The 26,651-nt window shown below is 37.2% G+C and overlaps 1 protein-coding gene across 3 annotated transcripts in view; it reads left to right on the top strand.

Annotated features, from left to right (window-relative positions):
• Positions 1-8,687: 8,687 nt before the first annotated feature.
• Positions 8,688-26,651, top strand: part of frem2a (FRAS1 related extracellular matrix 2a) — an 87,697-nt gene continuing 69,733 nt past the window's right edge. For all 3 annotated transcript variants that reach the window (XM_067433485.1, XM_067433484.1, XM_067433486.1), the window contains exons 1-2: positions 8,688-13,836; positions 16,104-16,193. In XM_067433485.1, the coding sequence (XP_067289586.1) occupies positions 8,841-13,836; positions 16,104-16,193 (5,086 nt within the window). In that variant the 5' untranslated portion in view covers positions 8,688-8,840. The remainder of the gene's footprint in view (positions 13,837-16,103; positions 16,194-26,651) is intronic.

Here is a 26,651-nt window from a genome sequence, read left to right as displayed (position 1 = left end):
TTTTTTTTTATAATAAGTTTGGTTATTATATATTGGTATGACATCATGATTAAAAAATGTGAAAATTAAAAAATATTCTGTGATATTTACCTGTGATATGTTTGTTTGTATTCATTACATTTCATATTTATCTCAAGCATTTCACTGACACTGTTGTTCTCTTAGTAATAAAATAAAATGAAATAAAATAAAATAGCGCCAGAGCTGTGGGACAGTCATAATTCTTTGATATATAAAATATATAAATCCTTTTCACACTATAAATAATACAATTTTTTTTTTTTTTTAAATACAACTGTTTTTTTTTTTAAAATAATAAAATGAATTCATGCTTTTATGATGCATTTTCATAGTTTACAAAAGGAAATGCACAGAAAACCTTCGGTCGCCAGCTCTGTTTATTTGTTTGATTTGAATCAGATCCAGTTGTATGGGTAATTGTAAATGGGTTGACATATTCCTTCTTATATGTCACATTTGTGTTCGTGGTAGCCCAAGGAAAGTAATGAAATCTGCTGCAGTCCATTATAAATAGTCTTTTCTCCCCATCACAATTTTAAATTTACAGGTCTGGCCTTTTCACACTGTTATTTCAAACGCTTCACACAAGCTTTGCTGGATGTTGGATTCTCTCTCAATCGCCACAGTCAGATTCGGTATAAGGGCTTAAAGCTATATTTCATTCGCTCAGCTAGTGAAATCAGAAACCATTAGCCTGATGTGGCGTAGTCCTTTCTGGCTGGGCACATCTTTGCCTGTGGCCTGTCCTGACATCTGTCCACCCTCCACAGGGCCTGCATTAGATCTCATTTTAGATGATCTGCCTTGAAAAGAGAGCCGAAAGACCTTTCACTGACAGGGTCTGAACATTCGTGTCCTCATTGTTCTCCATTCTTTTTCAAGCTTATTCTTTGATTTACTAAGAATAAATTATTGGCTTGTTTGGATCAATACTGTAATCAACTAAGGCATTACTATTCTTTGACTCATCATTGAAGTCTGGGCATTAAATGATGTGGAATGGAACAACAGTGCCCTCTTCTGGATCATCAACTTTCTTGCATGATATTTTGGACATTTGCCATGAAGCCATAATGATGCGTAATTATAACTTGCTGCCACAGAGCTGATGAGGTCTTTACTTTTCAGCCCCCTACAATCATAACCCTTTATGTAACACTCAATTAATCTCTCAAGAAGGCAACAGTCCTGAAAGTTTCCTCTCTCCTGCAGGTTACCTTTGAAAATTGGCTTTGGTGACGCACCGCTGGCTTCCAACAAATGTAGGCCTATTATACCACTGACTCATATGTACTTTCAGACTGTGCATGTTAAAAAGACAGTGACCGGAAGGAGCTTATGATTTGTCCTTGAACTTTGACAGCGGTCACTGACACTGTGCTTGAGCACAGACAGAGTGCAAGACAGAGAATTATATGCAAATGAGACACTAATGAGGGATTTTCTGGTATGTCTGAGGGAGATATGTAAATATTTACCATGGAGTGTGACATTTAAACAATTTATTAATTAAGCTAATTACAAACCCAGCACACACACACACACACACACACACACACACACACACACACACACACACACACACAGAGAGAGAGAGAGAGAGAGAGAGAGAGAGAGAGAGAGAGTGAGAGAGAGAGAGAGAGAGAGAGAGAGAGAGAGAGAGAGAGAGAGAGAGAGAGAGAGAGAGACCCCGGCTGCACTAATACAGAGAATTAGCCTATGTCAACACACACTGGCTGAATCCGAAATCACTCCTAAACCCTCAATCACTATTCCCTATTTGTCCACTAATACATTTCACTTAAAGGAGGGAATGAAAACGAGCTTGTGAGGCTGTACACTCAATGTAATGTGGGTTAGAATGAGTGCACTTGATAACGTCCACTATGGTTTCAGACGCTACAATGGCTGCACCTTCAAGTAATGTCCTATTGGGGGCTAATTTATGTTATACATGTGAATCTTATAGTGATTTCTAAAGTTTTGTCAGATTTCCTCACATTGTGTCCTGTTAGCTTCTATTAAATTGTTATTTATTCAGCAAACAAATGGTTTGACGAAAATAAATTCAACTTAACAATGAAATTCAATAATAAAAATGTTCGAAACTGCTCTAAAAAAATCCCTGTTTTGACATTTTCTATTAAAAAGGAATAAGAAGAATGCCTATACTGAATCAACAAGCTATTTCATCATTTCCACCTTTTATGTTATAATTTATTCAATGATTATGAATTTGTCATAATTATCATTTATTGTAGCTAAAATGGGTTTCCATAAAAATAAAAATAAAAATGTATGTGACTTATGCTAATTATGTCTCAACATCTTATAAGTGTGGCTTTTTATTTTATAATTTCAACATGTATGCCATAATTATGACTTCAGCATGACTGTTAGCATCTTAAGTTTTGCCTTTTTTATTTTATAATTTATTTTTAGTTCACAATTATTAATTGTGACTTTTAATCCTATACTGTATTTTTTTTGTTGATTTAACTTAAAAAAGTAAGTAACCTGGTTGCCTTACAATTTTGAGTTTATTGAAATAAAAAATTTAAGTTGATACAATGAGTAAAATTGGTTTAATAAATAGAACCTGAAAATATTATTGTATCTGATTCTAAAACCACAAAAATGTGATAAATCAATCAATTTGGCATGTTTCACTGCGTTATCACAAATACAACACAAACACAATTACCCAATATGCTTACAACATCTTTGAATAATATTTGAATACACTGTAAAAAATTATTTAGAAAAAAAGTTACCTGGTTGCCTCGAAATTTTGAGTTCATTGAAATTAAAATTTTGAGTTAATACAATGAGCATTTTTTGAGATTCGACAACCTTTATTAAAATATTATTTAAAGATTTTGTAAGTATATTGGGTAATTGTGTGTGTTTTATTTCTGATGACGCAGTGAAACATGCAAAATAGTGCTTATTTTATCAAATTTTATGTGGTTTAGATACAAGAATATTTAGAGTTTCTATTTATTAAACAAATTTCCTTCATTGTATCAACTCAAATTTTTAATTTCAATAAACTCAAATTTTTAAGGCAACCAGGTTAGTTACTTTATTAAGTTAAACCAACAAAAACCAAAAAAAAATTACAGTGTAAAAGTTGTCGATTCTCAAAAATGTTTATTGTATTAACTCAATTTTTTTAATTTCAATGAACTCTAAATTTTAAGGCAACCAGCTAACATATAAATCATTTTACAGTGTATAATTTTGACATTTTTATGAAATAATTGCATTTTTATCTGAGAATTTCATTGTGATTTAGTATTTTTCTATTGTTGCAGAAATATAGGCTTTCACTGCAAAATATATGATTGATAAGTTATGCCAACATACTTTTTACCAACTTTAACTCATCAAAATAAGCTAAGCAATTTCCAATTTTTTTGTAGGCTATAAGATTCAACTCATTTTTAAGTCATTTGAATGTATTTTAAGTTTAAATTAATTAAACATCCAAGTTGATTGTACTTAAACTTTCAAGGAAACAACTTTTTTACTGTGTATCATTTTATTTTTAATGCTCTTCTTTATTTCTATTGTCAGATGCTGCCAATTTTATAGCAGCTGGAATGGGAATTTTTTTAGAAGAAGAAAATGGCAAATGTTACCTCAGAGCAGCGTCTGGTCTGACTCAAGCCCAGCGGCATCAGCACAGCAGTTGTTACTCAATGATTGTCATTTAGCTCCAAACAGAGTTCTAATTTAAACCTGAAGCTTTAGAGGTGGTAACACTTCCCCTCACCTGCTGTTCTCAGGTCTTTAGAGTGAGAGTAGCTGAAAACATTTAGAACAACACTGACTAAGAAATATATACCTTCCCTTCAAGCATCTGGAACAGAAATGACAACAGGACTCAAGAGGAACAAGTGACCTTTCCGAAAATACACTGTAAAGTTCTGATACTCTCTCACAAATCCCTTAGATGACGTTTCACTCTTTTGCAAGGTACAAAGATGCTCTCTTGACTTTAACAAGATGCATTTTTAACTGTGGTGTAGCTTCTTTCCACTGAGGGAGACAAAACCTAAAAATGTTTTGCTATTGTAGTATACCAAGACTGTTTCACGCATCTTTTCTTCTCTTCAAGATACTATTGGAGAACCTTTGTCCAAGTCTAAGTTTGTGAAGAACCTCATCATAATCCAGCAAAATTCAAATCTGATCATCAGCACAAGAATATTCATTTAGTGATAATTATTAGTCAAAGTTCCAGTTTTAAACTGTATTTGATTCATGACTCATTTAGTGAGACTGCAGGTGTGCCTTTTTAAATTTGTTTAGGTGGTATTTTCATACAAGACATATACTTGGCATTGTAATTCTGTACATTTCTCAGTCTGCGGTCAGACTAAATGACAGAGGAGAACAGAGGAAACCTGAGAAAGGATGGTATTTCTCACGCCATGTGTATGAAAATAAAATGCACTGTAAAAATCCTCTAGGATGTCATGTAAATCGATTAACAAAGCTGGGCTTTATGTCAACGGACAGCTCAAGCCTTGATTGCATCATTTTTTATCATACAAACATCAGTTTAAGCACTCACACTTTTTTGTTTTTCTTTGTTGTTTCGCTGTTCGCCCCTCTTTTTGCAGAACTACAAACTTTTCAATACTTTTGGTCCCTTTGGACAAAGTTTGATCACAAAGATTAGAGGTCTGATTGATTCTGTCTACCTCCACCAATAAAGTGGACATATTTTCCCAGAGCTACATTCGGACGAAAATTTTAATTGAAAAACTGAGATGGGGAGAGAAAATACCAAGACTCTCAGTCAAGCCATCAGGAGTTTTATGGTGTCTGAACAGATGATTGATTACAGGTTTGGAGGTTTGTGGGAAATAGTCCTTCTCAGGGAGCACACGTGAAAAAAAAACACTGACTGTAGTCTTTCAGACTGTAATTATAAAACACATGTCCCAAAAAACTTTTGAAGACTCTCTCCTGTCCTCTCCCTCATGCATTTTTTCTTTAACTGAAGACTGAACCATTAATGTGTCATGCCCCAAAACATCTCATAAACTGTAGAGAAGACAACGGCAATTTTTAAAAAATAATTTTCCTTCTTAACTCCGGGTCACACAATACAAATCTTTTGGTATAAGAAAACAAAATATATCCCAAATGTTATAGTACCATTTAATATTTAGGTTAAGAAAGACCTGATCATAATTTAAATTGAATATAGAATGTCTGAATGTTTATGCACCCCTTAATAGGACAATATTACTGCATTTATTTCACATAAGAGTTGACTATATACACCGATTCCTAATATTGTGTTATTTTAGCTGCCGAAACAGCCCTTTTTGCTTTGTGGCAGGGCACATTATCCTGCTGAAAGAGGCCACAGCCACCAGGGAATACCGTTCCATGAAAGGGTGTACATGTTCTGCAACAGTGCTTAGGTGGGTGTTATGTGTCAAAGTAACATCCAGATGGATGGCAGGACCCAAGATTTCCCAGCAGAACATTGCTCAAAACACACTGCCTCCGCCTTGCCTTCTTCGCATAGTGCATCCTGGTGCCATGTGTTCCTCATGTAAGCGACACATATGCACCCGGCCATCCACTTGATGTAAAAGAAAATGGGATTCATCAGACCAAGCCACCTTCTTCCATTGCTCCGTGATCCAGTTCTGATGCTCTCGTGCCACTGTTGGTGCTTTTGGCGGCGGACGGGTCAGCATGGGCACCCTGACTGGTCTGTGGCTTGTCTACCTCATACACCACAAACTGCGATGAACTGTGTATTCTGACATCTTTCTATCAGAACCAACATTAACTTCTTGAGCAATTTGAGCTACAGTAGTTTGTCTGTTTGATCGGACCACATAGGCCAGCCTTCGCTCCCGACGTGCATCAATGAGCCTTGGCCGTCCCATGACCCTGTCGCTGGTTCACCGCCGTTCCTTCCTTGAGCTATTTTTGATAGATACTGACCACTGCAGACCGGGAACACCCCACAAGAGCTGCAGTTTTGGAGATGCTCTGACCCAGTTATCTAGCCATCACAATTTGGCCCTTGTCAAACTCACTAAGATCCTTACGCTTGCCCATTTTTCCTGGTTCTAACACATCAACTTTGAGGACAAAACGTTACGTTCACCCACTAACAGGTGCCGTGATGAAGTGAGAATCAGTGTCATTCACTTCACCTGTCTATGCCTGATCGGTGTATTAAATCAGATGCAATGTAGTTTTTCTTTATTCTTTTATCTGTCAGGAATAATGTTTTTAAAGCAAACGTCTAAGTGGTAACCTAACTACATTATTAGAAATGGGTTCAATTTTTGCTAAAATATATTCATCAACTGAAGTCAAAAATGTCTTTAATCTAGACACTTTAATCAGATAATGTTCATTACATATTTTAAATATTCACTTCTTCAGTACAGTCATACAATTTTTATTTTATAGCTAATTACACAATTGCCCCCAACCTTATATAGCTGAGATAAGATGAAGTCTTTTATGGCTCCCAGTGACAGACAGTGTGAGTATGTGATGCTTATATTAACTCTGTATCCTGGGGGTTACAGTTATTTGAGAGGCTGAAGGAAGGAACAGTGAGTGAGTGAGTGGGCCTAATAAAATATTAAAAAGGCTCCCTAAGGCAGGTCAGAACCCTTAACTGTAGATCTGACTTTAAGGTAAATGTTGTATTTTTATTCATTTGTCATAGTTTTTCAATCCAAAGCAATTACACTTCATTCAGGGGTCACATATTATCAATTTATGCATTCCTTGGGAATCGAAGCTTTGCGTTGCTGATACAAAGCTTTATTGTTTGAGCAACATGGGAAATACAAACAATATTATTGAAAAATAAATATTTGATTGTGATTTTTGTTTTGCCAAATGCGAAAATTTTACGTATACAAATATTTTTTAAGGCATTAAAAATAAAGTACTAGCCAAGAAAATAAATAGCATATAATTAATAATAATAATAATTCGTTACATTTAGCGCTTTTCTAGCCACTCAAAGCACTTTACATAGAAGGGGGAATCTCCTCAACCATGCAGCACCACCTGGATGATGCGACGGCAGCCATATTGCTCCAGAACACTCACCACACATCAGCTGATTGGTGGAGAGGAGACCGAGTGATGAAGCCAATCAGGATAAGGGGAGGCCATGATGGACAGGGGCCAGTGGGCAAATTTGGCCAGGATGCCGAGGTTACACCCCTACTCTTTATCGAAGGACATCCTGGGATTTTTAACGACCACAGAGAGTCTAGTCCTCGGTTTAACGTCTCATCTGAAAGACGGCGCTCTTTGACAGTATAGTGTCCCCATCACTATACTGTGGTGTTAGGACGCACACAGACCACAGGGTGAGCGCCCCCTGCTAACACCTCTATGGATACATACTCATATTGTTTATGAACATATGAACACTCACCATATGGATACATATATAGAAATAGATATGAGGGAGATAACTTTACTCACAATAAACAGAATAAATCACTACCTAACTGTGACAGTAAAATACCAGTATCCAAGAAAGCCTACACTTATATAGCTTCTTAAAATATAATAAAATTATGTTTTGTTTAACAAAATGATAGAGATCATTTTACTGATAATAAACAGAATAAATTAAATGTAGTTATTTTTAAATTATTTTTTTATAGAGTTTGTACACAGGCACGATGTAGCAACTCATAATGTAATAACTGCACATAATGTAATAAGCATTACATTATTATTATTATTATTATTATTATTATTATTATTATTATTATTATTATTATTATTATTATTATTATTATTATTATTATTATTATTATTATTATTATTATTATTATTATGAAATGTTCATAATGGAATAATCTTCTCAAAATGTAATACAATCTTGAGCTCATAATGTAATAACACATTTTATATTATGAGAAATGTATTATATTATAAACTCACCAATATGTCATATTTTCATTATTGTAATAGTTTTTAAAACATAAAAAATAAATAGTATTCCCTTGCAATACATTTTTAAAATTACAATGTCTTAATCTACCATCGAAATGCAACTTTTAAATATTCATTTTTTGAATTATTATTATTATTATTATTATTATTATTATTATTATTATTATTATTATTATTATTATTATTATTATTATTATTATATGTTTAATAAACATAAAGTATTGGTATTCCTTTGCAATACATTTTTAAAAATACCATTGCTTTAATTTATTATTATTATTATTATTAATAATAGCATGAATATTTAAATCTGTTGCATTTCGCAGGTAGTGTAAGACTAAGAAGAATCATTTTTTTAATGTACTTAAGGGAATACGAATTTTCTTATGTTTTAAAAACTAGTATAATCATTTTTTTGGTGAGTTTATAATGTAATACATTTCTCATAATGTAAACATTTTGTATTACACCATTAGCTCAAGAATTTCTTACATTTTGAGAAAATTATTACATTATGAATTTATTATTACAATAATAATGTAACATGTATCATTAACACTCATATTGCGCTTATCATGGGAATGCAACTCTCCATCCAATAGAATGAGGCTATGGGCGTGTCCTTCTGCTGCCATCCATGCACAAGTTAAAACTGAGCTCGCTCTGAGTCTGTGGGAATGCCGCGCGAGCATCCTGGCGCGCGTCTGGGATTTCTGAACTTTCTGTGTTTGTCTCCTGTTCCCTCGTGGATGTAACCAAAACAGCGGAGAAATCAACCGAGCTCTAATTGGATATTTTATTTACTCAAGAGCATCCCTTGGCTGTTTGCATTCGCCTTCAGCATGGAACTTTACAGATTTCTCATTCTATTATTTTCACTGACAGGTAGTTCAGCGCGAGGAGTTGAAACACACGGATTGTCGTACGCGTACACGCCAGAACTATCCGAGGACGCGATACTGGTGGCAAACAACGGCATACACGTGCCTTTCGGGAGATCTGTTTACATCGATCCCATCAACGACTTGGTCATTGAAGTTCAGCCTGGAGACAAGTGCAGTATTACCGTTTTGGATAATGACCCACTGTCTCAGAGACCGGGACATGTGTCTCCTAAAAAGTTCCCGTGCGAATTTGGTCCTAACGATGTGAGATACTCTCATTTCGGTTCTAGGAGCCCTGCGGGTGACAGGGTGAAGCTGCAGCTCAGGTATGACACTCAGACTGAAACTATTATTATCCCCTTTATGCTGGAAGTTGAGGTTGTTTTCACACAATTGGAGATTGTTACTAAGAACATGCCTCTTGTTGTTGATAAACTGGGTGGTACTAGTAATCCTATTGGCAGGAAGGTTTTAGACTTTACCTATGATAAAGTCTCTGAACAATGTGAGGTAACATCGCTGGCTGCCACCAGTGCTCTTCCTAGATATGGTAAAGTGGTTGATGAGAGCAAGCTGGAGAAAATGATGGACTGCGACCTGTTTCTCAAATCAAATATCCGCTATGAGCACACATCTTCCCATAAGTCCCCTAATAAGGATTACATCCCAATGGTCGTGGAGCTACGGAGCAAAGAAAATAATTTACTGAAAGAAGAGTTTTTCCATGTGATGATCCGGATCAAAGAGGGCGAGGAAAACACTCCCCCCAGACCGAGTTTTGTGGCTATGATGATGATGGAAGTTGATCAGTTTGTTATGACGGCTCTGACTCCTGATATGCTGGCTGCGGAGGACACAGAATCCAATCATGATGATCTCATTTTCAACATCACTTCTCCTCTGTCCTTTGAGGAGGGTTATATCGTGAGTACAGATGATAGGAATTTACCTATCACATCCTTTTATCAAAGGGATCTGAAAGATCTGAAAATAGCCTACAAACCTCCCTCTCTGGACTCAGATACCGAGAGGATCTTTCAAATAGAGTTTGAGGTCATAGACACAGATGGTGGCATTTCTGATCCTTTTGCTTTCATGATTGTTGTGAAGCCCATGAATACATTAGCGCCAGTAGTCACTAAGAATACCGGCCAGCTATTATATGAAGGCCAGTCTAGGTCTTTGTTCACTCAGAACAATTTAGAAATCAGTGATGAAGACAACCTGGACAGTGTCAAGATAGCAGTAGTCGATGGGCTGCGCCATGGTCTCTTAACTGTTCTGGGCTCTAGCAGGAAGTATTTTACCCCAGCTGACCTGGAGGTGGGCATTGTGGTTTACCAGCATGATGGTAGTGACACATACAGTGATAATATAATATTCAGAATGTCAGATGGCAAGAATGAAGTAGAATTTTTGTTCCCCATCACAATTGTACCCACAGACGACGAGCCGCCCATCATAAATGCAAACACGGGGCTGATTTTATTCAAAAATCAGATGGTGCCCATTTCTCAGCTTATGCTAAGTGCAGCAGATATCGACTCTGAAGATTCCACTATTAAATTTACAATCGAGCCTCCCCTTTCTGCAATTGGTGAGGTTGTGCTGAGGCAATCTGAAGCACCTGAGGACCCGTCATCCTGGAAATTTAATGCAGAAGATGGTGTGTATGAGAAAGTAGTGACACAGTGGCTACAGAAAGACATTACAGATGAAAAGCTCTTCTACAGGCATACAGGCCCACACATCACAGAGACGGTTACTGACCAGTTTGTTTTTAAAGTACAAGATGATGCTGATCCTCCAAACCAATCTAGTGAGAATTCATTTATTATTAAAATTTTACCTATTGATGATATTCCACCTGTGCTGTTCCCAGGCACTACTTTGCAGATGACAGTACATGAGTACCAGCTGACACATTTTAGCAAGAATGTTCTTTGTTACACTGACTTGGACTCTGAGGACCGTGACCTGAAATATACAATAACTCGCCCACCAACTGACATGGATGAGAATAGTCCCATTAAATTTGGGTCTGTTGTTTTAACTGACAGCTCAGATACTGATATAACAGAATTTACCCAAGCGCAAATTAACCATCATAAGATTTCCTACCGTCCACCAGACCTTGAGCTCGGCATTATACCTCATGTGGTGCAGTTCCATTTCACAGTAGAGGACACCGCTGGAAACAGTGCTGATGGAGTTTTTACAATTTTTCTGCAGCCTGTAAACAACAAACCCCCACAGATAACGAACACTGGATTCACAGTTCTTGAGAGAGGGGTTCATGTCATCACGAGTGCCGAACTTGACGCAAATGACCTTGACACAGACAGTAAGCTTATTTCATTCACGCTAAGTAAAACCCCACTACACGGCCATGTTCAACATATATTTACTGATTTAAAACAAGGGAATAGTTTCAATCTGATGGATATATCTGATGGCAGTGTATCTTATGTCCACAATGGAGATGAAATGACAAGCGACTCTTTTAAACTGGATGTTAGTGATGGTGTTCATGTTGTAACGATCACCGTAAAGGTAGCGGTAAAGCTTATTGATGATAAGACACCAATGCTCAGGCTCAAAACGGGCACCTTTGGCTCTCACTTGGACGTGCTGGAAAATGGTGCCACAGAAATTACCGCTAATGTCATCCAGGGAAAAGATGAGGACACTGATGACTTGAGGTTGACATTCATTGTGGAAGAAGCCCCTAAGTTTGGAGAAATTCTGGTGAGTGGAGTTTCCTCAAGCAGTTTCACCCAAGCTGATATCATCAATGGTCTTGTTGTGTATGCTCACACAAGCGGTGAGATTGGTCTTACTTCGATAGAAGATTTTTTCAACCTGACCCTCTCTGACATGTCTGATGAGTGGAATGTAGGGGGTAACCGAGTAAACGGAGTCCGTGTTCATGTCACCATTCTCCCTGTAGATAACCAGACCCCAGAGGTTACTGTTGGCAATACCTTTAACGTCTTTGAGGGGGGGAAAAACACAATCGGTAGGCATCAGATAAGAGTTGAGGACGCAGACACTCCAATTGAGGACATCCTTTGCACCATTATTGTTCAGCCCACATCAGGATATGTGGAGAACATCTCTCCAGCACCAGGCTCTGAAAAGTCAAGGTCAGGATTGGCAGTAAGTGCTTTTACCATCAGAGATATGAATGAAGGTCATATTCATTATGTCCAAAGCATACATAAAGGAGTTGAGCCAGTAGAGGACAGGTTCACATTCAGATGTTCAGATGGTGTGAATTTCTCAGAGAGGCAGTTCTTTCCCATTGTCATTATTCCCACCAATGATGAAAAACCAGAGATATTTATGCGAGAGTTTGTCGTAATGGAGGGCATGAATGTCATCATTGACACGCCACTCTTGAATGGAGCTGATGCTGATGTTCCTGCAGAAGAGTTGACATTTATCATCACCAAACCCCCAGATCATGGGTTCATCCTCAATCAGCTTGCTAGTGGCTCCATACCAATCACCAATTTCACTCTGGAACAAATCAAGGAAGCCTCTAGCATAATTTATGAACATGATGATTCTGAAACCACTGAAGACAAGTTTGATGTTCTTCTTACAGATGGGAAACATTTAGTTAAAGGCACCATAATGATCATGATTATCCCTGTGGATGATGAAACCCCAAGGCTTGCCATTAATGATGGACTTGAAATTGAGATTGGTGAGACAAAAGAGATAAATAGTAAAATTCTAAAGGCTACTGATCTGGACTCAGATGATGATTTCCTTACCTTTATTGTTCGTTATGGCCCCGGTCAGGGCTTCCTTCACAGAAAATCAGGATATGTGGAGAAAAGATCTGCCAAATCTCTGGAGAACATAACAATTGGCATGAACTTTACACAAAACGAGGTGAACAAGGGTCTCATTTTGTACACTCACAATGGGCAGGAAGGCATTCGTGACCTTGTTAAGTTTGACGTAACAGATGGCATCAATCCTCTAATTGACAGATATTTCTATATTACCGTGGGGAGCATTGACATGGTGTTTCCTGATGTCATCAGTAAGGGGGTGTCTCTTAAAGAAGGTGGCAAAGTGACACTCACTACGAACCTCCTCAGTACTAGCGATCTCAACAGCCCTGATGAGAACTTAGTCTTCACCATCACAAGAGCCCCGGTGAGAGGGCATTTGGAAAGCACAGATACACCAGGTATGCCTATTGTGTCTTTTACCCAGTTACAGCTGGCCGGGAGCAAGATCTACTACATCCATACTGCCGATGATGAAGTCAAGATGGACAGCTTCGAGTTTGAGGTGACCGATGGCTACAACCCTGTGTTCCGCACATTCCGTGTTTCAATTGTGGATGTTGACAATAAAAAGCCAGTACTGACAATTCATGACCTTCTAGTGACTGAGGGACAGACCAAACTCATTACACCCTTTGAGTTGACCGTTGAAGACCAAGACACATCCGAGCACCTGCTGAAGTTCACAATCACCCAACTGCCCATTCACGGCAAACTGCTCTTTAACAATAGCCGACCGTTGACATTGTTCACAAAGCAGGACCTGAATGAGAATATGATCAGCTACAAGCATGATGGCACTGAGTCGGACAAGGACAGCTTTTCTTTTACAGTCACTGATGGAACCCATTCAGATTTTTTTGTATTCCCCGATACAATTTTTGAGACCCAACGGCCTCAGACCATGAAGATCTCCATTGTGTCTGTGGACAACGGAGTGCCTCAGATAGTGGTTAACAAAGGTGCACCGACTTTAAAGGTCTTGTCTGCAGGACACATCGGTTATCAGATCACAAGCAAAGTCCTGAAGGCAGTGGACAGAGACAGCAGCCCTGATGATTTGGTTTTTCACATCACCACACAGCCAGAGCATGGCTACCTGATTAGCCTGGACAGAGGGAATGACTCCATCAACACCTTCACACAAGGTAATGTATCATCAGCACAGAAATGCTCTTATTCCCATTGATCGGGTTGTGTGAAATCTTATTCCTTGCTAGAACTGTAATGTAGTGCTCTTTAAAACTATTATTTGAAGATAAACATGTAAGAATTGTCTTCAAATGCTATGTACCCATCATGATCAGGACAGTTTCTTTGTTCTTATTAATGCTTGAAAGAATGTAGTCCCATCTTGACACTTTGCCCTTTGCCAAGAGTACAGGCTGTAATATGTGTCTGTCTCTTAGCCTTTGGCTTAAATTCTTGATGAGACAACTAGAGCGTTCACACATCTCCTTTCAATTATTAAGTTCTCATACTTTTGCCTTCTAACAACCCTGTAGTAAGTATTTTTTGAAAAAGGAGTTACTGGTTGGAGGCAACCCACATTTGAAATAGAGTTAAAGGTAAAGTTTGTCATTTCTGGGCTGCTAGCTATAACAAACCAAATTTTAATCTGTATTTTTTTTGGGCATCTTGGCTGGGTTGTACAGAACATATGTGGCTCAACCAGTGTCAAGTTTGGGGCAGAGTTACTTGTTAATGGAACAATGGTACATGGGCCCATTACAGACGCAAAATTATAATCTATTTAAATGCAAAATGTTAAGATTCTTTGTTTTTATATATATATATATATATATATATATATATATATATATATATATATATATATATATATATATATATATATATATATATAATATATCTCAAATCGAGCGTTTAAAACAATGTTTTCTTAGGGGCAATTTGACGTTTAATGATTTTTTTTTTTTTATTACTTGCATGAGATGTGACTGTTATGATGCATAAGCAATGACTCACACAATGCAGTTGTTAATACATTTGCAAACCTCTTGAAATATCTGTATCTGTTTAGCATTCATTAAAAAAAAGAAAAGAGAGAATATATATCAAAATTAATCAATTTGACAGCACTGATTAATAGTAAATGTATACATAGCTCTGGAAAAAATTAAGAGATCAATTAACATGGATTTCTCATTTCTACATAAATATGCACACACTCTTTCATGCATATATTTAAGAAATATTTAATATATAATTTTCTTTATATCTAAAATTATACTTGTATACATAACCTTCGTCTAAGTATTTAAAAAAAATATGAATCCTGTAGATTTTGCTACAGGTTTATAAACTCGAGTTTAACTCTTGTTGCTTAGAAAATGTAATCATATCACTTTTTATAATAACAAATACATATTTATTTATATATATATATATATAAAACTTTTTTTTAAAAAAAAATTTTATCAACTAGTCTGGCTTTTTACAATTTTAAAATCATGTCCATTTGGACATAGTGTCTTTTAGCCAGAATAATAATTTTGCTCTGATCAGCGCAGGTTCATGACCTCTTAACTCCTAAAGCATAAATGCACTCCTTCAAACACGAGTTTGGGAGAAGATGCGAAATCCATGTCACACTAACTTAGTCTGAAATGTGTCCCAGACGCTGGAAGAGGACAGATGTGCGAAATCGACAGGGAGAGACCTGGCAAACCTGACCTGACCTCATCAGTACGAGCAGTGAAGCAGAAGGGACAATCACTTCTCTTTATTTACTTTGCCCTTTCCCCATTCTCTTCTACCACTTGCTCTTTGGCATTCGCTAAATATTTCACGATGAGAGTGTGTGCCGGTGATGAAAGCAGACATTTTATTTTCAATATGAAAAGCGGTTTCATTCATGCATAAAGAATCACAGGTTTACATTTTTATGAGGCCTCTTCTTCTAATTTAAAAAAGTGGGTCAGAGCAAAGGGAATAGAGAGCAATTCATGGTACAACTGTAACTTAACCACTATGTATCAGTGCAGATGTGGTTAAGGGGTCTAATTTGGTAGATGGGGCAAAGCAGGTGTAGGGAAGTCTTAGGCTGGAATCCTGTGTTTAAAATTCTTGTTCTCGCCTGTCATTATGTAACAGCTTGTTTTGCTGATTGTTTTTTGACTCACTTCCTGCTGCTTTGGGGGAAATTCTCACCTGGATTTATTAATACTTAAAAGCCTTTTATCTTCAGATGTGTTCTGCAAAATCAAGAATGCTTTTTGCATTAAAATGAAGATATTTGTAAGTTGAGCGGCTTATGGAATAATTTGATCTTTGAGCGTTTTACTCTAGGGTCTGTAGATCATGGAGGATTTTCATAAATTGTTTTGCTTTATTTTCATCTGAATATCATTTGTGAGGTTTAATCTTCCAGGTTTGTGTTTGTCTGTGTTTTCAGCTGACGTAGATGATCTTAAGATCTGCTATATCCTGAAGGACGCGAACAATGCCACCAGTGACCTCTTTAGTTTCACCGTGGAGGACAATGGTAAGTCCTAAAAGTAAAAAAAATGCCATTAAAAATTAAATGCACATGGTTTTTAATGATTTATTTAAGCATTTAGAATTCATTAAAACATTTAGCCATATAAAACGAGGAATAATACAGCTTTAAAGTTATTTGAATTCATGAATGATATAATGTGATCTGATTTTTGGTGTCATTATATACGGAATAGCTTAGATGAATAATTGTGAAGGTTTGGACCTGAGAGGCATATATTTCAGATGTGTAGCATTCAATTAGGCTTCTTCTTTCCATGGTAGGTGAACTGCCTGTGTGCTGCTTATTACATGCTGTGCTACCTTTGACTGGGAAAAAAAGAGTTTTTAGTAGAATAAATTAAAACTAACTTAGTGTGGATTAGAATGACCCTAAGAACATATTTAACTGGGTAGGATTAAATCTGGTAAAGCATAGATAATCATGTATAAATTAGGTTGAATTTGATAATCCAGTCGCTGTTACTGGAAGAGCTCGCGGCTAAAGGTACGATTAGTGATGATTTGTGTTTTAGGTGGAAAGCCAAATATGTGATATGCACATTATAGGAGTGACATGTGGATTGTCTTTGTCAGTGCCTCAGTAGAGCAACACAAAGGGTGTATAAAACTAGAGATAAGATGACCCATAATTAGAGCTTGTCGTGTGTTTGTAAGCCACCCATTTTCAGGCTTACAATTACTTTAAGTATGAGGGTCTCTGGCATTGAAAAGAGTTGGGAAAATGCATGCTCTATAGAAAAACAGCTGGTTCAAAAGGCTTCATGTCTCTCATGTTGTGTCATGAAACAAGATAATAATTACATTATGCTTAGCATCTTAAAGGGATAGTTCACCCAAAAATGAATATTCTGTCATCATTTACTCACTCTCAAGTTGTTCCAAACCTATATACGTTTCTTTGTTCTGCTGAACACAAAAGAAGATATTTTGAAGAATGTTTGTAACTAAGCAGATAGAGCAACCTTTCACTACCATAGTATTTTTCCCCTGCTATGTTAGTCGTTAGTCAATGGTTGCTCTCTCTGTTTGCTAAATAAAAAAATAACTAATTTGTCTCAGTGATTAATGTGATTAATCACAATTAAAAACATCAAGTTTTAATGTTTTATATTGTAATAATTGCACAGTTACTCTCCAAATTAACTTAAAGATATAATTTTTTAAAATATTTGTTGTAATTGGACCTTTTTTATAACTGATGTCTCTATCATGTAAAGAAAAAAATAATAATGATAGACATTTTACATTACAGTATAGTTGAAATCTATATCAATTTCAACATTTATTAGGCTTACCTAAAAATAACAACTTTTAATTTAAGTACATGTGGCCATCCTATGGCCATCCTATTTGTTTAACAGGTGTCTAACTGCACTGCATAAATAATACATTAAATATAGATTAATCCTTTATGAAAGCTACAATTTTCTCGGTTACTTTTGTTTTTTGATTCACATTAATGACCAACATCACAGCAACTTGTAAATTAGGCTGCTGTCACTTTAAAATCTGCCGCTGTCGAACATGACACGAATCTGTCACGCGGGTAACTCATTTTCTCATTTAAGATGTTATTTAACTTATTTAAAGCTACACTGTGTGATATCCCCCCCCCCCCCCCCCCCCCCTCATCTAGCGGTTTAAAGGTATATGACCATCCAGTGAATAATAGTTTCTGTTCCACTCAATTCCGATTTCGTTTTAACTCCTACGGTGGCCGATTTAGTCCAAGATTAACATGGCAACCCCCCTCGTCCGATTCGATACTGGCCATCGAGTGTTAAAACGCGAAAGGCGAAGCTTGATTTAACGGGTATGTCCCTCTTTGGCTAATGTACTTTCAAGATAGAGGGGCAACATGGCAACCGGCATTCGTACCCCTCACCCGTATGTATTTTCAATGGCATTATAAACTTACGAGAATACTTTATTACTTGAAAGAAGTAAATATACATTAATGAGCACATATATTTTTGAAAGAACTCAGTGTTTTTAGCTAAGAATAAACTAAAAAAGTTACACAGTGTAGCTTTAAGACTACTCATGATGATTCATGACAAAATGGACAATTTGTTATAATTGTGTTATTGTTTGCTCAAGCGCGAAAGAGAAAATTAAGCGCAATCTCTTTTGTCTTGTTGCACTTGAATGTTTTTAAAGCATTTCCATGTACATTAGCATGATAATATAATGTAACGCTAGTCATAGTATGACAGGAAAAAATGGATGCTGTGTTAATTGTGTAAAAATGTTTTACCGTGTTATATTGAAAAGGTTTATTGCAGCCGTTTGCAGATTTTAAGTTTCCAGTTTTCAGAATCGTTTTGGTTATTGTTTCTATTTGTTCTTTTGCTTCCCCTCTACACTTTTGGAGTGGTGGTTGTTTGTCCAATTGTCAGTCATCTCTCAATTCAGGAAAGGCTGAAGAATAGAAACTCTTTAGTATGCAGCTGTGTTGGTGTCTGACCCCTGAGCCCAGTGGGTCATTACCGGTTTTGGTTTCTGTGCATTCCTGGGGATAGTTTCACTCCATTGGTTGTGGAGGCATTTATTTTATAGGAAAGATCCCAAGCATTAAGGGACTGTATGTTCCTTTCTCATCTCTTTGTACAGATTTAGTAGTGTGCAACAACAAAATGGCTTAGTTTAGCTGTTTTTATCATGAGTTGCCTCAAGACTTTCTCTTAGGACCTTTTTTCCCCAAATTTGTGCAGTAATATACAGCTTCATCTTGAAACTCAATGATTACAAACACTCTGCCACATAATGCCTGAAAAAGCTAGGCTAATTAGACTATCTTGGATTGTGCTTGTCCAAAGAACAGCAAACATCATAAACTCCATTTTACAGCCAATTTGTGTTAAACAGCTGCATTTATAAAATGCACTCTGTTAGATTGCGACTTGCATATTTAGTAGAAGTAGTATTCCAGAGGGGTTTGATTAATTGTTTTGTTTTTCCAAAATGTTCTTTTCTCGCATTCTCTATAATGATGATGAGGCTGTTTTTTTAATGTAAAGAACTATTATCATGTTTTTCTAAAATTATTTTCTGGAATCACTTTCTGTGTAAGTCATCCAGCTAATGCTAGCTTTATCTGTTTTTGTAAACTGTCCATCGGAGTTTGGCCTAAATCATCTAGTTTTCGTTGTTCTTTGCCTCTGTCTTTTTTGCTCTGCTCCAAAACCGAGCATGCTGCCTCTGGAGAGAACATTGTAAGTCATCAAAGGTGTGCTCCAAATGCGAAAGCTGTTCCAAAATGATTCCAGTAGTCTGCCTCCAAAGCCCTGTTCACATGGTCAGTGAGTTTCTAGGCTGTTGGTTTCTAAAACAGTCTCTGAAATCACCAACTTTCATCAAAAATGAATGCTATCTGTTTGTTTTGTTGATGGAAGTCATTGTCAGTATAATATTAACGTGCCTTAGGCTGGCCACAAACTCAAAGATTTTTAAGCCTGAATTTTTTTTTTGTTGCACCCCCAAGTGATCGGGGTGTGTGGCCTGATTCAGCTTGTGTGGCTTGATTACTTTGTTCAAAAAATCCTAGTTGTGTGGTGATTATTTTACTGCTTCCAATAACAACAGAGCCCACACAAGCCCAAATAGTAAAACATGTTTTTTTGTTTTAGTTTTTTTTTTTTCAAGTCAAGTCGTGAGTCTCTGTGAGATCTCGTCTCACTGATGAAATGTTACTAGAACTGACAGGTCTGTGGTTTCATGGTCCAGACTAATCTTCTAGTGTGTACATTCGAAGAATTATAATGCAGAAATGATTGATTGGTTGAAATTACCCTTATGTCTTGGTCTCCCACAGTTTTAAAATTGGTTAAGATTTTAAAAATCATCTAGTGTGTCCCAGGCCTTAAGAAACATTATTTTAGCCAAATCCATCGCATATGTCCCTTATGGAAAAGCTAATCCAATATTTCAGCAAGCTCAGTGAAGAAAAAAAAATGTTAAAGGGTGGACAAGGCGATTACTCAATTACTCAATACTGAAACGTATTAATAAACATTTTATTTCTTTGTGCTTTGCATTTTTATACTTTGAGGGTTGTGCTGTTAGCTTAGCAACATGCTAACTGCATACTCTATTGCTGTATCTGAAATTGACTCTATACACCTATTCACAAATGCTGACATTACTCCACTAATATTGTTTGCTTAAATTAGTGAATTAAAAACAAGTGAGTGAAATCGGACACACTGCAATAATTGCATCTATGGGAGTTAATTTGCCGCTGAGTGAATAGGTATTCTCTAGCTGCTAGCCATCGAGCGTGCATCAGTTGCACTTGTTATTGAGGTGCATTATAGAATTGAGTATTGTCAACTATGGTTTCAGACACCATTACAAATGGCTTTCTCTTCTGTGCACGTCTGTATAAAGGTATAGGAGGCGATTTCAGACAGAGCATATTTAAGATGTTCTATTTAAGATTCTGCCTTCTGTGTAGTAAGCGAGGCAGCTCATTAGGTTTTAGAACAGAGCTAATGGGTGTTTATACTGTTTTTAGTCACATAAACTCTCTGACTGACACTACCAAATGCAGGTCTACATTTTAAATAATTTTGCAACATGTGGCCGCCAAACTTAACGGGTAAAAGTGGACAGATTTATCAGTTACCCTTCCTTTGCACAAGGTCATAACTGATAACGCTCATTCTGATTCCTCTAGCCCTCTGTTTGCAATCATGCCTCCGAGGCAGAGATAGAAATATGACAGGAACGACTGCAGGGACACACAGAGGCTACAAAGAACAGAGGGAAGCTTTACGTGACACATCATAGCTCTGGGATTTTTTTTTTTTTTTTTTTTTTGTACCATTAGACAGAATGCTCTGTTTATTTTCAATAGCCCTGACCCTCAACATCAGGTTAGGAAGCTAAACAGTGCCTATTTTCCTATTTTCACCACCTTTTAGGTTTTTCCTTAAGCTCTCTTGTGCCTGGGTTTAAAAAAACTATAACCTCATTGCTGGCTTTGTTTTCCTTGGTGTGAATATTGTATGGAGATTTTTTTCTGGGGATTTGTTCAACATGTTCCAGGTCGCTGTATGAACAATAAAGAAAAATGCTATTCTTAGCGTGGATGCAGATAACCATATGTTTGAGCCTTTTATTTTTTCTTGCATTTCAAATTAACCAGAAAAAAATGTTGCGATGGGATGTTTTTGTAGCTCTGTTTCTCATTGTTGTTGAGACATAAGATTGTGGACTCACGTGTGGATTAGCAAAAGCTAGCATTGACTTTCCATTGGAAGTCTTGTTTCTTCAGACTAAGAAACGGTGGGATGTTTTGTTTGGTTTTGGGGGTAGCGCAGGTATTTAGGGTCAGTTCAGGTGTGGATTTCTGGATTAACCTTAGACCTGCATAGCTGATGGATTCAATGACAAGACCACACCTGCAGGTGTTCCTGGTTAAACATTTTGTAGTTCCGCTGATCGAGCGGACAGGTGTCAGACCAATGAAGGCTTTGCGTCTGGTGTCTTTCGTCAGCCTGTTAGCAGTCAAAAGATCTGCTGTTCTTTAAACAAAGTAAGGTGATGCAGGTTGTTGCAGAAGATACTGGGACAGAAGGAAGTTATTGAGGGCATCCAGGCAAGCCGAGGCCTTTGCAGAAGATAACTTTCTGTTTTGTGAGGTTGTGGACCTCAAGTCGGAGAAGCAGATACTCTAAACTGTCTTCATTGGCTGTCCACATGTCCTTGTTGAATGTTTCCAAGTTCTGCTAGACTTGCCCAGCCTTCTCAATCCAACTAGAAAACAGTAAAGCAGACAGCCAAGACTTTGTGGATGCAACCAAGAGTCCATTGAGCTAGACGAAGTCCAGCAAGCTGCTGTTTTGAGCTGAAGCACAGTTTGAGTAACCATCTATCAGAATGGATGTGTTGTTAATCTAGCTGATAGTTATGTTGTGATGTTTTCAGTGTACGTTTTTAAATTATCTTAGTCATTTTAGTTTTAGTTTTTTAAAAATTAAAATATAATGCATTTATAACTTAATATAAAAGCAATAATGGTGATGAGTGGAGCATGAGCTTAGTTTGTGGACAGATGTTAAATGTATTTTATTCTCTCATTTAGCAAGTGAGCGCTACCAATGCATTGTATAACCAATTAGCAAGGTGCAATTTATTGAATTATCTAGATAAAGCTTGAGATTACATGATATTTAAGTTAAATGTTTGAAAAAATATATATTTTTGATAATTTATTTGGCGTTCACAGTGCAGCTAAAGGGTGGAGCGGAGCTGTTAAAAAATATTGATCAAATATATTTTGAAGCATGCTTAAAGGGTTACTTCAGCGATTAGCATATGGCTTTGTATCAGTAGAACCCCTGGAGTATGAGTATAAAATGATTGCCCCCCCCCCCCAGACATTCATGTAAACGGAGCTATGCTGAGCAATGTAAGTGTTTTAACTTCTTAAATTAATTTCTATGAAAGTTAAGCTTCCAAAGGCATGAACTGAAACTGCACCAGACTGAACACACGCTGTGAATGTATGCCGCGAGTGTGGTCGCGATTAGCCTACCTCAGCTCTCATCGCAAGTGCTCATTCATGACAGTAAATGTAATCTGACTCCTGCAGCGTTAGTGCTGTGACACTTGTGCGGCAACTCACTCATCATTATATTGATGACACGTTCAGTATTTAATTGGAGTGTCTTCTACAACTCAGTCTCAGTAATCCAGTAGCGGTGGCTTTGGGAGTGGCCTCACAAGGCAGCGAAGCATTCTGGGAATTGTAGTCTTTCATCCCCATGAGACAAAAATAGTTTTGTCTTTTCCCAGGCTAGAAGGCTCCAGATTCAAAAATAATTTCAAATTTCTACTACATTAATGACCCAGTTTAAATACAGATTCATCTTCCTAGCGCTGAAATACTCCTTTAAAGATTTGAGTGTTTATTAACATTTATCCGAATATAGCCATTATTGTGCAGTTGCTGAAGAATGGATCAAATATGTTTGCAGTAAGATTGTAAGGTTGATTCACATTTATTCCCCGTCACTGATATGATTTCCCTCGCCTCCAGGCCAGCCGTGCTTTGCAAGCAGTGGTTGGTTTAGACCGGCTCAGTGCCAGCCGCTTTACAAATCAATGGCAACATAAAGCCAAGAAAGTCCTCCCCTATGGGTTCTCTAGTATACCTTACTTAAGAGGAAGAGAAAAAGTTTAGTTGTAACCTGTTGCATTGTGTAACGCTGTTCGTAGATGGGAAGGAAGGAGGCGGGAACCGGCGAACGTTCAACAAACTTTATTAACTCAAAATAAATAAACAAAACGAAAGTAAAACCGCGGGCAGCCCCTCACGGACGACTCCCCGCGAACACACAGAATAAAACGTGGGCAGCCCCTCACGGACGACTGCCCACAAACACATAAACAAAACATAACATAAAATTCCAGGCCTGGTCCTCTCTCGTCTTCCGCAGCTCTTGCTCCTCCTTATATGCTCCCGTCACATGGCCGCGAGACGAGACCGGTGTGTGCCACGCAGCTGGCACTCGTGAACATTAATCACCGGCCCGCTCTCGCGGTCCCTCGCCCCACTGCCTGTCACACCACACTTACCTTCTCTCAAACCAAGAATGCACCACTTGTCAAATGATGGTAACTCTTCAAAAACCCAGATTAACAGAAACTCTTTTAAACTAGTATAACAAAACATTAATCACTACTAAATCCCCCTTTTTTCAAGTTTACTTGAAATATGTCAGTGCTGTAGACTCAAAAATAAAGATATAAATACTCACAACAGTGCATTTAACTGAACTAATTTAAGTTTGTCCCACTCAAACTAATTAAGTATTTTAAGTGTTAGGGCTTACAGTGTACACTTTGGAGAAAAGGCATCAGCGACGACTGTATTTCTCCACTGGAGCGACAGGACACAACGTATTCCCCGGCTGCGCAAACATAAATCCCTCTAGTCTTTTTCTTTTTTTCTTTCTGCAGCATCTTTGTGATTTTTGTGCATTCCTTGAAAGACAGTGTTGCATACTTCTGGCCGTTGTCGTCCTGGTGGATGATAAATGATTCAGGCTTTAGTTGGTGGTGTTGATCTGAAATTACAGCTTTGTCCCCATTATGGTTAAATCACAGGATCGGATACCAGTAATTTGCCTAGAGATCTCTTATTTATTATTTTTGTATGTCAGACATAGTAGAGACAATGAAAAGTTATTATTTCATGCCAGCTGTATATAAACATATATGTTTCTCCATTCCTCCATTCCTCTACCCTTCTACATCCTCCCTCTGTCCATCTCCATCGTTGTCGTCCATCTCCCTCTCTGCTCCCCCTCTTATCCTGGCAGAACAATCAATTTGGATGTTATATAGAGGAACTCACTAGAAAGAGTTTTCCTTAGAAGGTAGAGAAACATGCATCCTATGTTTAAAATAGAGCATATACATGCTTACACGTGTTGCACAATCCACTTTCCTTTTAAAGAACAGTCAACAATACATTACGGAACAAATACATCAGCTGTAATCCACTGTATGCCACTTGTTACATGTTTGCACATTCCTGCATCAATTATAGCTCACCCCATGTCTCTCCTTGGGACACATGTACAGACACAGTCTGACTTTACAAAATGCATTATACAAAAAAAAAAAATACAAAAAAATAACATGAAACAATAACATTTCTATCTTCAGGCGGTTCCCCTGTTTAGCTCTGCATCCCATATGTACTTGCACATCAAACAAGACTTTATTGATGAAGCCCTTAGGTTTATTTGGATTTAGTGCTGGAGAGTGTTTAATTTTCTATAAGTCTGCCTCTGTTAATGCAAGATGGTGGGATGTTTTGTCACGCCATCTCAGCAAAGTTTTTCCACTACTCAAGCGAAAACGTTGTTGCTAAACTTTTAAAAGACACTGGCAGATTGGATCATTGATGTAACGGTTAGTTCACTCAAAACTAAAAATGACCCCATGATTTACTCCCCTTCAAGCCATCCTAGGTGTGTGACATTCTTCTTTAGACAAATACAACCAGAGTTATGTTAAAAAATATCCTGGCCCTTCCAAGCTTTATAATGGCAATGAATGGCAACCCAAAATTTGAAGCCCAAAAAAGTGTATCCATCCAATCCACATGGCTCCACGGGGGTTAATAAAGGCCTTGTGACGTAAACTGATAGATTTGTTTAAGAAAATATCCATGTTTAACACTTTATAAAGTAAAATAAGTCTCCCGTATTCAACTTGCGAAGAAACGCCACGTCCGACTTCATTCAGAAATTGGTCAAAGTGGAGTAAAGTCTTCCTATTTGAAAGAAACTCTTTTCTCTTAAAGGTCCCGTTCTTCGTGATTCCATCTTTCAAACTTTAGTTAGTGTGTAATGTTGCTGTTAGAGCATAAATAATACCTGTAACATTATAAAGCTCAAAGTTCAATGCCAAGCGAGATATTTTTTTTAACAGAAGTTCCCTTTCAAAGCCTACAGCGAACGGCCGGTTTGGACTACAGCAGGAAGTGCAGGGATGTAATGACGTCACTAGAACCGTTTGTTGACTAACCCTCCGCCCACAAGAACACGCAAAAAAGGGGGTGTGGTCTTGTTGCTCTCCCACGTGGAGAAAAGAGCGCGCATTCAGCGCTTGCATCTCCCCGTTATGGTAAGAGGCGGGCAAAGTGCGCTTAGCTGCTGTCCAATCACAACACGGGAAGCGCTGTACCAATCAGAACTCGTTACGTGTTTCTGAAGGAGGGACTTCATAGAACAAGGAAATCATCAGGCCGTTTTTAGGACAGAGGAAACAGCGATGTTCAGATAAGTAAATAGTGTGAAAAATACTGTGTTTTTACACGCGAAACATGAAGTCATGTTATTTTGCACACTGTAAACATAATCAAAGCTTCAAAAACACGCGAAGAACGGAACCTTTAAAAGTATAATAAAAAGTAAAATAATCCTGAAAAAAGTATCATCGTTTCCACAATAATATTAAGCAGCACAGCTGTTTTCAACATTGATAGTAAGAAAAAATGTTTCTAAAGGATTTCTGACGTATCATATGACATTGAATGATACTGCTTTGACTTCAGGAATAAATTACATTTAAAAATAGAAAAACAAATTTTTATTAATTTTAATAATATTTCACAATATTACTGATTTTATGTATTTTTGATCAAATAAATATAATCTTGGTGAACACAAGAGACTTTTAAATCTAGTGAAAAGCATATTCACAATGTAACTTGTACTTTTGACTAGCACAAATCTTGCATTATTTGATAATGTCATATTCTTTTTAGATTGTTCTACTTCTAATTTAGCTATCACATATTAATTCCATAAACTAAAAGTTAGGATATCGATATTCTATAATAGAAATATTAGTATATGCAACACTAGATAAAGTAGTTTTAATAAACAGGCCTCAAAGTAGCACTTGTTTTTGACTTGTG

The sequence above is a fragment of the Pseudorasbora parva genome, chromosome 23 (genome assembly GCF_024679245.1).
Source record: "Pseudorasbora parva isolate DD20220531a chromosome 23, ASM2467924v1, whole genome shotgun sequence".
Classification (NCBI taxonomy): domain Eukaryota; kingdom Metazoa; phylum Chordata; class Actinopteri; order Cypriniformes; family Gobionidae; genus Pseudorasbora; species Pseudorasbora parva.
Note: the sequence above shows the minus strand (reverse complement) of the source record. Positions and strands in the feature narration are given on the sequence as shown.